At 30.5% G+C, this 17,091-nt stretch overlaps 1 protein-coding gene across 1 annotated transcript; it reads left to right on the top strand.

Moving 5' to 3' along the window:
* Positions 1–1,612: 1,612 nt before the first annotated feature.
* On the top strand, positions 1,613–3,754 carry LOC119674187 (protein G12-like). Its single transcript, XM_038085310.1, has 2 exons — positions 1,613–2,134; positions 3,650–3,754. Exons 1-2 carry the CDS (start codon positions 1,613–1,615, stop codon positions 3,752–3,754), a joined length of 627 nt encoding a protein of 208 aa, XP_037941238.1.
* Positions 3,755–17,091: the final 13,337 nt, after the last annotated feature.

The following is a 17,091-nucleotide window of genomic DNA, read 5'->3' as shown; positions in this document are numbered from 1 at the left end:
TTTGTTTATTGCCATTTAACCAGAAATGAGCTTATTACTTAACACCATAAAATGAACTTTGCAAACAGATTTATTTTTTTTTTAAGTAAAGTTCCACAATTTGGAAGCATTGTTCTAGCTTTAAACGATCCATTATGAATTGCCAAACCTTACTGAACAGAAATGTGGACACAGTTTGACATTCTCAGCCGTCAAGCCATAGTTATCGATATCGATAGCTGCCACGCAGCTAAAAAAACACCCGATAGAACATAAATTTTTAATCTAATAAGTCAAGTGATATCTTTGGTGAAAATAATACTATCTAAAATACAGGATATAAATATAGATTTATTGTCAAGGTGGGAAACATAACTCTATTTTACTTCAACAACATGAAAAATAAATTGTTTGAATTCCAGTAAGTTCAATCAGAAAAAGATTTGTTTTTGGCTTTAAGTCTTCTGTAAAAAGACTCTTAAGTATTCAGTAATATTTTCTAGAATGTGATTAGAGAAAGATTTGATTTTTGCTTACAATCTTATGTCAAAGAATTCATCTATGCTTTGCAGTCTCTGTTAAATGGTTATCGATATGAGTTCAATTTTTATTTTTAGCTACAAAAATTATCTTTATGATCAATTAGACATCGTCTGTCAGTAAAAGTTGTCCACTTTGTAAAGGATACGATTTTTATGTTTTTTTCTATATCAAAAATAATATTTTCAATCTTCCAATTGGGAAGGAACGACTTTGAAGTTTGTCTGCATTAATACTGTACGATTTTAATGTTATTTGTCTGTCGAGGTTTTACAGCATGTCTGGCATTTTAATGCAATTTTTAGCTTTGTTTTTATACATCGAATAAATATTCCACATACCTATTCCTTTCTTTTTATTATTTTTCACTTTTCAGTACAATTTCCCTTTACGAATTTGCCAATCAATTTTTAACGGTCTGCTTAACAGAAATGCATATTACCTGGACTCATACCTGCTCATACCTTGCTCTGTTTTCAAATGTAATTGCTTCGAAAAAGTGAAAACTTTGAAAATCAATTTTCAAACTTCATAGCGAAAGTAGTTGAAGTTTTGATGAGTTCAAAGTATTTTAAGAAATTCAACCCGTAAAATATTTAAAAACTTTTTAAGTGCTAACAATTAAAATAATTTTCCAAAAATATTTGCTAATGCAAATTTGTATGATAACTGATTTGAATGAGAGTTAATCTCATTGGAGTTAAGCTCCAAAAAAGACTTTTACTTGAAATATTAATAATAATAAACAATTAATTTAAAATATCTATTACACCTTTTTAACATATTTTATAAATTTTTAAGCATATTTTAAAAGAATTAATTATCTGTTTATAGTTTTGAATGCTTAAAAGAAATTTTCTCTATGAAATATTAGTACTGATTAAAGACAGCACACTTGCCAACTAAATTTTATTTACAAAGCAATTAACACCTTTCCCACCAATTTGTCTTGGCGTCTACACTGTTTAAATAACAGCATAACAATTTCATTAACCATACATTTAACAACTTTTACTTTTATCTGACAAAATTATATAAAGACCAAATTTTGGGTAAAAGTGTTAACTTGACTTTCTTCACTGACATTGAAAATATGCCTTCAGCGTACGCGGCAATTGTGATTTTAATTTTGGTTGTAACACAGTTTGTAGGAGCTGACATAAGAGCAGACCTACGTGAATTTGTGTCTTTAATACCACGTCAAAGAGTTGGTTTCATAGCTGCCAGGCACTACATATTGGATCAGAAGTTTCGCCAAGCTCTCAATTTCGTACGCAGTCAGGAATTCAAGGATACTTGGGATGACATACGTGAAACCGATGAGTTTGATGAAATTGTAGAGTATGTTACCACAAATGGTTCTGGTTATGATGTGACAAGTGTTGTCGACAGGATTCCAAATAAGTTGAGAAATTTTCGATTACCTGTTAATGTGCCAGTCGATCTGATGTTGGAACGTAATTTATCATTATATTTAAGAGAAATTCTAAGTATATTACCGCGCAGAAGAATTGCTAATTTAATGACGAAAAAATTCAATGAAGGTGGAGATTTTGCTAAACTATATAAAGCACTTAGAAAGCCAGAATTTCGGGAAATGGTCAGCAAAGCACGGGTGAGTACAATAAATGGGATGGGAAAATATAAATAATAATAAATAAATGGGATGTAGTTAAATTTCAATATTTTGAATAATGTTCTTTAGTATGTTTTACGCTGATATAGCTTGGCTCTTGAGATATTGGGTCTTAAAGTAATTGTGTTTTAGATTGGATATAATAAACTAGATATGCCATTCTGTGGCAACAAGTATAAGTCATCTTCACAAACGGTCAGGCAATCTTTTTACTATGAAGAGAAATCAATGCCTAAGAAAATTGCTGATAAACAACTTCTCCATTTACTAGGAGTTTAAAGTAAAATATTATGGACTAACTTTCGACAAAAAATTCTTATTAAACAAGCTTGTAAGAAAAAAGAAGTTGACATGTTAATTAAATGTCCGAACTTTAAGGTCTTTATAGAGCACAAAAACTCTTTAAGAGCAACTCCTCATTAAGTGAAAGCCCAAAGTAAAGTATTTGAATTGAAGCACTATAGCATTGTATGAATCTTAGACTCCAAACACTAAAGCCACTATTGACCTTAAAAATTAGTAGTTAGAATAAAATATAATATTAAAACAAGTAATCATGCCCAGCTTACTTTATAGCTGCATGATCTTTTGGCAACGACACGGATACGTTAAACATACTTCAATAATAACAATATATAGATTTGATAAGACAAGTGAAGGCACCATGGTATTTTAGAAATACGAAAGCATTATATTATAATTCCATTAAAGTCGTCATTAGGAACTAGAAGAGCCTGCAAGCGCTTCTATACTCTCCAGAACACTCAACAGAATGTAAAGCTAAGTTCTTTAAAGACTAGCTATCCCTTTTTCACCAGTGGCAAAGTTTTGGCATAATCTGATAATCTGATAAAGTCTAGTAAAAAAATCCAAATTTCATTTAAACTTACAAGTGAATTGTCCAAGTAATATTCTCCATAAGCAAGTAAAAGTAGTTTAAACACTAACTCCAGAACTCCAAAACAAAATAATAGTAGAAAGTACAAAGAACGCTCAACAGTTACGTACGCCATCTAGTGGTGATAATTTCAACGTAAAAGTTTGTCAATTTGAATACTCACATATTATAAATCAATCTATGTCGACATAAGGCATTTTGGAAAAAGTAACTTAAGCGTCATCTGCTGTTAATGATTTTTATGTGAAAGTTTTTAATTTTAGACCCGGATATCTCAAGAACCAAGTTATGTTGACATAAATGCTTTGTGGAAAAAATTACTAAAGCATTTTAACTCCAGTTTTGTATATTGACACAACGTACTGAAAAAAGTTACTACGAATATTGAAATTTATCCCAATTTTTTATTCATAATGTAGAGCTAGAAAATCGGAACTACATAGACATAATAAAATTATTATATCAGGTGATTTTATATATAAAACAAACGGTTAAGTAATTTATTTTTCATTCTTAAGGTGTATGTTATTATTAATTTTATTTTAATATTAACATTAAATTATTATGTGTAGATATAACATTTTGTGTTCTTTCAGGCTTCCCCAAATCTTGCGGAACCACTACAAAATCTCATAAAGAATTCCATTGATGTGGATGAAATTATCGATATAATTTTTACTGTGATCGAATGGGGACCATAAACGTTGAAATAATAAAATTCTTAATATAATTTCACAGTTGGTTTTGCTTTTGTTTCTTTCGTTAACAAAAGAACTTAATTTATTTATACAAATCCTTTTAGCCAATTTCTTTACTGAAAATCCTACGAAAATTCCTATTATCTTTGTCATGCAAAAAATAATAACCAGAAAAAAATGGAACCAAGAATATTTTTTTTCAGAGAACTTTGTTTTTTTTTTGTTTTTTTTGTGGCAAAATCCTTAAGGCGCACTGCTATGATAAATTAAATATTAATCATTATCCTTTTTCACACTTACTTGTATTTTATTTTTGCTTCGTATTGCAGAAAGAAAAGGCATAAAATGCCATTAAGTTATGCTACATTGAAAGTTTGCTGCTTTTTTTTTACAAAAAAAATCTCCCAAGCATTAAAAGGAAATAAAATATAATAATGACGGAATATTCAGTGCTTTTAATGCTAACAAATTAGGGTGAGAAATCAGCGTAAGAAAAAGGATTTCAAAATTATCAAAAACAAACAGCCAAATTACCTTAAGAGCTTTTTAGGTGCAAAAAAGAAGCAATAGAAAGGAAAAACAATAACTAAAGCATATAAAAAATTAAAGGTAAAGCTACAACACATAAAGAAAGAAAAAGGAAAATAACCTCTAGAAAGGGTAAAACTCCAAATATACCACAAGACAAAAATTCTGTTGGGGTTGCCCATAAAAAACCAAAAATATTTTCTCCTTCACCTTTTATTCTTTTATTTTAGTTAAATTGTTTCTTTTGCCAACAAAAGCTTTTTTGTATCTTCTAACTTTTCGGCGGAAACCCCGAAAATTATGCCACACTTGACTGACTAAGTTATGTATTGTTTTTGCACGTATTGTTAGCTCGGAACGCGTAGGCGAGCAGGCAGTCAGGTGGAAGCACTACAAGTTTCGCTGCACGAAATACCAGCACATCAGGTTGACCATTGTTTTTAAGCTCACATACATATATATATTGTTTTATATTAAATATAAGAGTTCTTTCAATGCAAAGCAGTATACTCATCTTCAGTCTGAATCTTAGGTCTGAAGATGAGTTGGTAAATGAGTTGAGAGTTGAGAATCAACATGGATGCTTGTCTTTCACTGCACTGAATCTTTAAAAATTCTTACAGACGAGCGCGTGTCGCAATTTGAAGTGCCTGATATGTCTGATGCCGACAGAAATTATCCGAGTGTGAAATTTTTTTATTTAATACGTTTTTTATGGAAAAAATTACCCAACAATGCTACTGTAATGGGTTAAAGCATACTTTCAGGCAATTTTCGCATAATTTTATATAAATTATGAAAGCCGCGTTCAAGCATTCCAAAATTTATAGATTTTCTTGTCCCTAACAAGGATTGGAGTTTTTTTGTTATTAAAAAATTGGGCTTTAAATATATATAAGCGCGTACTATAAATTACACAATCCAAAAAAAATATAACTTTATACCACAATCTGTGATGCAATTTATAATATGTGCTGCAGTATGTCAAGTGTTTTGCTCTCGTTTGTAATAATTAACGCAGGTTTTATTTAAATTTAGTTTATAATTCACGTATAAGATTTTTACTCGTTTTGTGAAAGTCTTGCGGTTGCGTTGCCTTGGCCCATATTTGAGCTTTTGTCATTTAAACATAACGCATTTATAATTTCTCATTAATATGAATAAGGATTTCTGAATTTGCGTACAGGTACGCACCTCTTTTGCATTATGCGAATTAAAACGCTCAAAAGTAGTACAATGACAACAAATTTTACGGAGAAGGATACTTTGTGTATACTATGACACTACATAACAAAATGGTATGCTAAGTTCTTTAGAAATAATCAAGACTTTAATATCAATATTGAGATATGTCTAGTATATTTATAACACTTTGAGTATCTAAAAAAAAAATGGCAATATAAATGGCACTGGGTATAGCCTTTGCGGAACTACAGGTAGAAAAATAATTTTGGAATCAGATTAACCACGAATCATAGTTTTATATAAGAGTAAAGTGCAGACCCTATCTTCTAATAGGAGGAAAATATCTAAGTAGAAAGCATTAGATTATGTTGATTATACGCATGGAATATGACGATTGATATCAAATTGATAAAAGAAATTTTTTTCTTTATTACTTCTCATCTGAATGTGGATAATTTGAAATAGTCTAAAACAAAATAGAGATTGTTGCCATAACACAATATATTCCAATACATAAAGTTATTAAAAGGAAGGCTTTACTCAAATGCGATTTTCTGCTTGTTCAACTGTTTGAGAAGATATGACAACAACATGTCTCCGAAGCATAGCAAACACGCTTCTTTTTAATCCCTCCTTCTTGTTGTTGGTACACTTCTTTTGGTTCTACATTCAAAAAACGCTTGCTTATCATCAACAGATGCAGTTTTCACATACTAGAAGAGTTGGTATATGGATAAATTTTAATCAATTGCTAAATTATTACTATTCTTAAATTTATTAATTATAAGGGAACAGACCGATTATGAGCATAATAAACGTATTGTGTGTAGCTTTGATCCTAAACTCTACAATTTTAAGCATTTCATGAAATTTAACAGTATGAGGTTTATTATTTTGTAATTAACACGGAGACATAACAATACTATCTATATGGTGAAGTTTCCATCTGTCAAGAACAGGGTATATATAAAAAATATGCTATGACCTTTCGGTGTCCATATCAGAAAAATGACAGGTATCAGTGGTAGGAGGTCCCAATTTATTTAAGTGATTCTACAGATTTTACTGATTTCTCAAGCAATCAGATAAGGCAAATTGCCAATAATTTTCATAAATAATTTTTCGAAGATTTTTAATATAAGAGTAACAACTTTATAAGTAGTATATGTTGATTCTTTTAAATGTTTTAACATTACAACAATATTATGCATTTAATTTTGTTATGTTTTATTCTATTTACCTCTTTTATTTCTTTTCAAATATCTATTAAGGATACTAAAAAATATTTATTGCTCACAAATTAATTCTCACCAGTCGATTTGATCAAGTGTAGTGCTTCACATGCTTGTCTATTCACATATCATTCCATTTTGCAACATTCATAATTCTTACTTAAAACTAGCTGAGTACATATTCATTGGTGCGAACAATAACTAGAGGCAACCTAAGAAACTGCACAGATAAAAACGCATATAAAAAGAAAGATAATAATCACATGAATATCATTAATATGCTTAAGCCGGCTTCATCATATGTGCATCTGCTTGTGCCTGTGCATCCTGCCAAGCACCCACAAGCGGTAGTGTTAAGCTCTACTTGCACTCTTGCTGCTTTATGTGCTGCAATTACTAGAACCAACATCTTTTGTATTTACGTTGCAACGAGAAGCTTATAAGGACAGACATGCATACAACGCTTAATGTTCAAAAGAGTATAGGCCCACATCCTACCATCCAACCATCCAACATCCTTGTTAGTACATTTTCAGTATGCAGTTTGCATTTTGTAAGTGTGTAGGCTGTTTACTGCGTCTACTATTATTCTTAATTTCGTATATGAAAAATGATCTCGTTAACAGTGGTGTATGTCGCCTAAAAGTCTACCATGAAACATAATTATTTTCTGCATTTTGTTTTTAATTTTATTTCTTTGTCGTAATAATAAAAATTGCCATGTAAAAACAGCGTAAAAGAGCTTAAATTGAATTTTTTTTTTGTTTTATTTTATTTCACTTTATTTTATTTTATTTAATTTTTTCTTCTATGAAATTTTAATGCTTTCTTTTGTTCCCAATCTCCTTCCATTTTTTATATATTGCATATTGTATGCTGGAATGTGACTTAAGTTTTATATCCTTGTATGTTAAGTGATTCTGCCAAATTATTTTGTAAGTTGCAATAGTTTGCAACTTGTAATTTCTATAAACTGCTTCCCACATTTTTATTTCCAAACTAGCGCTACTCGCGGCACCATTCTCTCTATTTATTAATGAATATATATTGTTTTAAGTTAAAAACTTAAATGGATTAAAGTAAGTTTACTACTTAACTTTTAATTTATTTCTCCTTGTTCTTTTTTTGGGTTATCCTGTAAGGATTGCCAGCAAATTTTTTTGGCTGTCGTAAATTTGCTCTTTGACAGATTCTCGCTGCATTCTGCATATTTGTTCAACTTTATACATTCCTCAGATGGGTTTTGTACCAAGTTTTATTTTGTTTTACTACTTGTTGTTTATTCATTTTGTTTAACATTAATGTGCTCCAGAGTGACGCCACAACATTGCCAAAGAATCCGCCAAAAATTGTGCATTAAGCAAATGTTTTCGCATTTATTTTTTGCATAGTTGCAGTTTTTTAACCTCCCGGAACCAAGAATGTTGCTTAAAGTGTATGACAAGCGATTTAAAATGTAGCATTTGTCTTCTTAGTTTGTAATCGTGGAGTTATAAGAACATTTTAAGAACTCCTTCAATTATTTTAGGAGCCGAAATTGTTTTTCGATTTCATTTATTATGAATGTGAATAAGATTTTTGAAAAATAGAAAATATAACTTTATTGGTCTACCCTTATTATTATTCGTCATTATTATTTTGATCTGGAGTATAGGGAAGGTGTGAGAAGTAAAGGATCTTTCTCTTTACACTCGTCTATTTAAGTCAAGCTCAATTGCAGATATATTTTCTGAGAATTGCTACGAATTTGATTTTAATGAAATTTTCGGGACTCAAAATTGGTTTCCAGATGATTTATTCAGTGTAGCGGTGTTTATAAAAACTCAACGTATTTGATCGCACTCACTGACATGGCCCCATTTCAATTTTTTTTTGTTCCCAAAGCTAAGCTCACCATTTCCCAAAAGCCATTTTGAGTCGATTTAGTCTATTTGAAGCTAGACTTCAATCAGTCCATAAAGAAACTAAACAAGATCAGACTAAGCGCTAGTATGTTTGTATTCCGGTCCTCTACTTTGTTGGTAGCAAAAATATGTACTCTGCTGATTCCTAAATCTCATGAAAGAGTCTACAAAAAAGATTCGTTATTTATATATTCACCCGTTATTACTGCATTCTAAATTTTTATAACATATGTTATATGAGACCTCTGCTTTAATTCGTTTAGTTAACCTTTTTGCCAGCGGTAGGCGGTTTAAGTCTTTTTAGAAGTCAGTATCGCAGTTCACTTCCCATTCATAAAGTATTTTTTAGAACTATTACTAATCCGTAAAGTAATTCAGGTATTATTAAGAGATTGCATATTCTCCTAATCACTAATCACAGAGCTCTTACTGGATTACGTTTGGAAAAGTTCAAAGCATTCCATATCAATCGAAAGTGTGTTGGAAATTCTATTATAAATTTAAGAGCTATTTAATTGTATAAGAAGATATTTATATCGGTATCTTGTGATTTTCTTATAGCAACAACCTTTCGCAATTTGAATCGTAAAATCGCAGTTTATCTTCACAGTCTTCCATTATGTGATCACTCGTGAGTCTGTGAGTCCATAAGGTGAATGTAGTATGCAAGGTACCAGAGAAAATCGAAATTGATAAAATTGTCGTCTTAGGATTGTTGTAGGGAAGGTGATCATAAAATCGTCTGGTCTGCTTATTTTTTAACTATAAAGTGAAAAGGTACGATACTAATTGAAGTTTTTAGAGCAGCTGTAAAGCATATGTTTATATTCCCTGTAATACGCAAGCTAGTTATATTATGGATTTTATTTAAACCCATTTAATTATGTCTTATATTGACTGTTTGTATTGCACGCGCACAGTAATAAGTATAGCTTATATTATTTTTTTTTTAATCGGGGTGTAAAGCAATCGAAAGCCCAATCAGTGTAAGACTTCAACACACTAAAATCACCCCGATATCCCATGGTTTGTCCTTTCGAGATCCTCGATTTGATATTTCAAGTATACCTTACCTTGTTGGAGGTAAGGTAATTAAAAACACGTCAGATCTGCTTGCCTCTTAACCATAACGTGAAGAGATACGATTCTACATAGAGTTCTCAGAGCAGCACCAAAGCACAATCATAAGAATACACGTACTATATACTAATTTTTAAGTAGTTGCATGAGATGTATTAGTCATATTTGGCATATCGTAACAAGTTACGCAGTGTCATTAAAAAATATGCATTAAATTTATCTTCGTTACGTGTAAGAGCATTAATTAACTTTCCTAGGTCATCAATATTATATAGCATATATACCTCCACAAATACTTAATTTAGAAAGTGGAGTAACTCACATGACATTGTCTACCACTCGCTGATTTTATATATTAAATATTACTTTTTATTCATTAATAAAACAATACACCATATGAATATCCATATCTTATATACAATAGTTAATTGCAACTATTAATAGTGCTTTAATGTAGCATTAAAATTTAAAATATAGGCGAACTTTTTTTTTATGTTCGTATGTTATGGATTATAACTTTCTTAGACTGTTACTTTCAAGACACCCATACGATATAGTACATATAGACTTAATATTGTGTAGTGTTGTTTTTTTTTTTGGGTTAGATGAAAAGCATCGAAAGTTTCAGTGTGAGACTTGACGCACTTAAACCACTGCTTAGTCACAAGTTGAGAAGATCTTAGCCATCAGAATGTAAAAAACATCCGGCTAAGATCGAATTCTAGTAATTAGGGTGCAAAACATAAGAACATGAATGTGTAAGTGATGGACTCTATTCCTCTTTCTATTGTTTATAGTGCTGAGCTATGATATTTAAGTATATTTAAGTATAAAATTAAGTTTAAAAATTTAAATTTAATTTTTTGCAACTTTTCTTAATGATAATTGGTATTCAATACATTTTATTTTGGGACTACGCCTTCTCAATTTTATTAGGCACCAACAACTTGTAATATTGAAAACAAGCGCTTATTCGTTATCCTTAACAGTCATTCAAATATCCTTTGCACAAATTTGTTATTGTTGTTGCAATTTCGATTCGTTCATATTGCTCCTGTGGGTTGTGGATGATTGTACATACGAGTACACAGTTAGGTTCGCTGTTTTTGCTGTATTAGTTATACTCATTATTGTTGTTGTTTTCTGTTTTTTGCTTGTTTGCTGTTGTTGTTGGAATTAAGTAAATAATTGCTGCTTAAAATGCTTGTCAGGCATTTTGCCTTTTGTTTGGAATGAAAATTCTGCACGATTCAACGCACGTCGAGAGTTTGCTTCCAAGCTAAATTGTATACAAAAGGGCTATATGAAATGTTGATGATGGTTTCCATGTTTTTGACTGTTCACGAAATGAGCGCCTCTCGTTAAGGATCTGCACCACGGTGAAGGTGACTGACTGAATTTTGTGGCTTTAAGTTTTTTTTTCCCCTTGTTTTTCTCCTCTTTTCCAAATATCAGTTACCCAAAGTAAGCAAGTGATGCTTGCGATGTGCTTGCCCTTCATGTTGGCTTTCAACAGTTTGTTGGTATTTTGTGTTTAGTATTGTCTTTATTTTTATTGTTGTTGTTGTTGTTGTTGTGTTTTTTTTCTGTTATTATTTGGTTGTTTTTAGCCAAGGGGGCTTTTAATTCGCCTTTGTTCTTATTTCTGTTGTAATGTGTTTGTGTGTGTGTGTTTACTTCTTAATATACGCGTTCATATGTTGTTGTTGTATTCGTTATTCCTGCTGTTAATGTTGTTGTTGTTGTTGTTGTTTGTGTTGTGTGGGCGTCCTGTTGTGTGCATTTGATGCGTACGTGTTTTGGTTTTCCGTTGACTTTTGTATTTGTTTTTTTCTTTTGGTTTTGTTTTTATTTAACATGCGTGTGTGTTTTGTTTAACAATTACAATATTTCATTTGCTTGATGAGTTCAAACTTACACAACTCAACCAATAATTTACTCAGTCAGTCGTCAGTTAGTAATTCATGGTGAATACTTATTTATTTTTTGTTTTTTTTTTTTTGTTTTGTGGTGTGGTTGTTTTTGTGGGAACTATGTTGAGTCTTGTGAGGAATTGTTAAGGTGTGTGAGGTTTTTTTTTTAAATATTTCGCTATGAGTAGTTTTCATTTGTAGTGATGCTGGAAGCGTTATGCTATTTAGTTGGAAAGGATCTAAAAATGATGTAATTATTTACATTTAATTTAATGAATATTCAAAACATTGTAATGGTTAGCAGAGTTTTAGGAAAAGTTTATTTATAGAAAACTAAACTACTTTTCTAAAAAATTTTTATTGCCTGTGATTTTTACAAAGGTTTGGAAAAATATTTTCGAGTTGAAATTAATTCTACCTGCCAAAGTTTAAGCAAAGACTTTAAAAAATAAATTAATAGTTTAATTTCAGCCAGTTTGTCTACTATGACTGATCTTTCGAACAAATGTAATCATTTGATCTTTTAGGCAAACTTTTAAGTTATAATTCCGAAAAATTTTATTTGGAATTCTTTATTTCTACTTCTTCATCTGATCAGAAGTTATTGGTTCGCTGATGCTTTCCTTATGACGTTAAAACTATTTCGATCACTTTAATATATATGAAGAGTAAAAATGCTCTGAATAAAAAGATGATATCTTAAAATTTGTATTTCGAGCGGTAAAAAAAGAGATATCGTTAGGTAATGCACATTGAGATTATGCCGGAAAAAAAAGAATAAAATAAATCAAAACATTCCTTTCTTTCTTTTTTAAAACGTAAAATTTATTAATTAAATTTCTTAGTAAAAACAATCAATGACCATTTCTACTATAAATTTACCACATTTCTCTTTTAATTTTAAATACAATTAAATTTGTTTAAATTTTTTTTTAGAAATTACTTTTGTCTTTATTTTGCAAAGCACCAATACTATCTAATTTATTATAATATATAAATCGAGAAAAATAACTGCCGGGTGCAATCAAGAATTGTTGGGTTATTGGAACTATTCGAATTAAAAGTATTCAACACTTTTTCCCAAACACAAAAAAAAAAAAATCAAGCTCCAGAAGTCTCTCATCACGCCTATCCTATTGTATATATTATGATTTTAAATATACTATAAGTAATCATTAAATCATATGCTAACATTAAATCATTGACTTGAAGTACGTTTTGAGGTATGCTTGATCTAAGAGTACTTTATGTCCTTTAGTCATCATAGCGTATGTTATGGCTGTTGTGAATCATAGTAGACAACTTAGATATATGTTGTCTGTGGTTGCGGTAAATAAATATTATCCAAATAATATCAATAACTTTTCTAATGTTTCGAAATAAAATTGTATTTCGATTCTACTGTAATTTTTCAAGCATTTTATATAGTAATTTTATTTTTATTTAACATTACTAGACATGAAATATAAAGAGAATTTAAAATTAATTGAAAAGTAATATTAATATCCTACAGTATATATATATGTTTATATATTAAATATCATGAAAGCGTTAGTCAAACCATTTTATTTGGTGTTTTAAAATAATTAAATTACTCAACTGAAATGGTATTCAAATTTTAATTTCACAGGAATTGCAGCAGTTAAAAAAGCTTTTAATCTGTTAGTAATCAATTAACCACTCTCAACTAATTTAAGTGGAACTGATATTACATGCTTTTGGCGCCAATAAATATTGACTTTCAACGCACGCATGCATCAGCCATCGGTTTGCTCCTATCAAACGCGTTCAAATAGCAGAAGTTCCGTTTATTGCAACCTTAATTAAATTTAGAGCTGCCAACGGCTAAAACAAATGGTTCAATTATTGTGTTTATGTTCAAAACTGGTCAGATTACTGTTCTAAAATGGATTATCTGCAATAATTTGAATATTTTTGGAATTTCTGTCGATATACTTTTTTCGTGTAAATTAAAATTAGAAAAATGATTGGTTTTGACTAAGTACTCAACGAGTAATTAACAAAATAGTATTGCTTAGAAGGATTATGTTTTCACTAAAAATAAAAAAGTGTAATTATCTCTTGAAATATTAAAGATGAACTATACCCATAATTTGCTATTATAATACTATATTTATAATAAATAATGATAATAATAACAACAATTGTTGTTGTACTCTTCAACACTAAAAACTGTTGGTAACTCTTCTGAATATTTATATTGGAAAACATATACTCTGAAATATTGTAAAAAGGACATATTAAAATAGGCACTTTATATAAATATTTAAGTGGCAATTGACTTTTTAGCATGAATCGTTTATAGAATGCAATTGACATTTTATATTTAAATACATAAACCTTAAGGTTATAAGACCAAATAAAAATTGTATAAAAACATGAAATACAAATGATGTTACATACCAAAAATAATTTAAATTAAATTTTCTCAGTATAATATTTTTAATAATATTCGGAGTTTATTCCTTCCTATAACTTACACTGCAAGTTTCTAACTTTTGAACTACTATTTAATATATATTCAATATTTTTCTCATCTTTAAATATATAAATATATTTATATTGAATTACAAACAGTGGTGTTCCTATTTTTCCAGGTACACTAAGCTCTGAACCAGGATATCTGACATAGATGACTATAGTCTAGATAGAGGTGCTCAAATCTTTTCAAACACAGATCCCCACTGAATATTTAATCTAGCAAATAACTTATCAATCAATAATCCATCTCAATCAATTACCAAAGTAAAATGTTACTATGCTGTAAAATAAGCCATAGATAACCAGATCCCTGAAGCAAAAATCGCAATCTTATCGGCAGTTAAGCTTAAATCCCTGGTAGGCACTGCAGCCACATTTTTAACAATACGAAAATGCCGGGAATTCTTCAATGAGCTAGCTAGGCATGTCAGTGTTCAATTCACATCGGTTCCTGGACACAGATAAATCTTGAGCAACTCTAGTGCGGATAAGCTGGCCAAAGCAGGCACTCTGCTCTGGTCCCTGAGAAACACTTCTCTGATATTGCTGTACCACTTACAACAGTTAACCTGGCAATGAAACAAAAATATCTTAACATTGCCAAGCAAAATTTGAATCCTCCTGATTGGACAAAAAATGCACCAGTTAGTTGCTTCACTTAGGCGTACAACGCTCAGCACTACGGTATTGGTGCTGATGGATCGCTGCGTGTTAGAAAGACATGCTATCAAACTGGGTTTACCTTTTAACGAGTTATGTCGAGGTTGTGGCTCTGTAGATGAGCAAGAAACAGTGTTCCCTCTCATGTGTCACTGACCATGTTTGGCTAGGATAAGATGTAACATCTGCTGGACCTCTTTTCTTATCGACTAAACCGACCTTTCGTTCTGCAAAACAAAGCCCTTAGCCAAGTTTATAGAACTTTCAGATTGGTCAATTTTTACGTGCTTTCATGCACTAATTTCTAGTCTGCGCTTGTAGAAAATGAAATCCAGCTGTACCACAACGGTTTAGTATTTGAACTTAAGTGGGCTTTGTGCATAAGATCACCACTCTAACCGAGCCTAACCTAATCATCAAAACGTAAACAATATTTGACTTGTAATAATATATTTTTCTGTAAGTACAGAAGCATTGACAGAATACTTTAATACCACAATTTGAGAATTTTGAGACTATTTATTGTTAGATTTAGTTTGATCGATAACTATTCTGAATATATTAATCTGAATATTAAATAAATAAATATTTTAAATATAAAATATTATATTGGAAAGCCAGTAATGTTTTATAGCATTTCTTCAAATTAGTATTTTTATGCTCCGCTTCCAATATGAGGAACTAATTAGTACCATGAAGCCAAGTAGCTAATCAGTATCATAATTCCAAGTGGGTTTTTGTTAAAATTCGAAAACAAATTAAAGCCATCTGTTCCTGTCATATATCAAAATTAGTTAATAAATTTTCTATTGTAAATAAAAATAAATTGCATTTCAGTTCGGTATTAGTTTTAATTAATTGTGAACTGTGTCATTTTCGTAATTCATTGCGATCGTAAAAAATGGTAAAAATAATTACTAGTAAAATAATCAATTACACACTAGCATGTGGAATGGAATACATTAAAAAGTGAATAACGACAAAACTACCAAATTAAGGTTGGTGCAACCACGGCAGTTGCAGTTCCAAGATTGCCAAGCAACCAAAGTCATTCCGGTACAAATTTATTGCTCCAAAACCAAACAAAGCGAAAAATTGTGCTCGTTAATTGTAAAATATAAAATTTTTATGTTTCATATAAATATGTTATATCGCAGAAATGCTCGGTGAGCTGCGCATTTTTACTACTACTTTTCGAAAGAGAAGGTTTCGAAGTACCACGAAATATGTTAAACGCATATGGAGTGAATGTACTTGGTATTGAGTAGTAAAGATGGCTTTATAAGACATGTATTTGTGAAACATATGGGAACAGAAACTCCATGTGCTATTCGTACAGGAATTCTGCTTCCTTGACGTTACAAAATGGTTCAAATAGTATTTACAACAATCCTGGAACGATGTTCCTTAAACAGAAAATCATTAAATAATTTAATGATGACGCCGCAAATAATAAAATATACATAAAAATCGTATAGTTTAACAATTATTGGGGATGAAATAAGAGTTTTGTTTTTAAGTAATAAAAATCATTGTAATTGCATTATACAAACTAAACTATTAAAGCTTTTAGAGTTAGTTTGGAACAATTGCAGCCTTTGCCATAGTAATTTTATTTTCTGTTGTAAATGACATTGTAAAATTTTAGTACTTGACTTCGTCATTTAACATTTTCAATACAACTGCTTGCGTTTTAAATTATTTATTATCAGTAAAATACAAAACTTAAAGCGTTTAATAGCGCACATTAATCTCAATATTGCCTCAAATTGATTGTCAATTACAGGCGCAATTTGAGAACGTCACCAGTGCTTCGCATAACCACAAACTATCGAACTTTCTGCTGGTCAACTTGAGACTTGGTTGACATATTGCGGAAACAGTACAGTAGATACATGAGCCCAGAAGATACTCAATCAACTTCTTATGCATAATTAGGCAACTTATGTCAGTAACATGCTATGATGTCATCCCTGTCAGGGTTGCGTGTTTGTTTGTTGATTTACTGTAGTCATTCATTCACGTATCCCTGCGTGCTTTAGCTTTTCTTCTTGTGCATCTAAGAAATATCAGGTTCATATTAATTTCAATCCCAGCTGATATGTCGAATTTGCGTAGGTAATCTCAGTGGATGCCAAACGAAAAGGAATGAATTACTGCTTAATAATAGAGAAAATCAAAAGTCAGAAGCATTTACGCTCTCGTTGGTACTGTCTTGTATGCATTCCTTAGTTTTACATTACCAAAGCACATTTTTTAATCTGAAATAATAGTTATTTTAGTTTATTTATATAATATGATATATATGTAAGCAAATAAAAAAAAACGTAGCTAGA

Source organism: Teleopsis dalmanni, chromosome 2 (genome assembly GCF_002237135.1).
Source record: "Teleopsis dalmanni isolate 2A chromosome 2, ASM223713v2, whole genome shotgun sequence".
NCBI classification, from domain to species: domain Eukaryota; kingdom Metazoa; phylum Arthropoda; class Insecta; order Diptera; family Diopsidae; genus Teleopsis; species Teleopsis dalmanni.
Note: the sequence above shows the minus strand (reverse complement) of the source record. Positions and strands in the feature narration are given on the sequence as shown.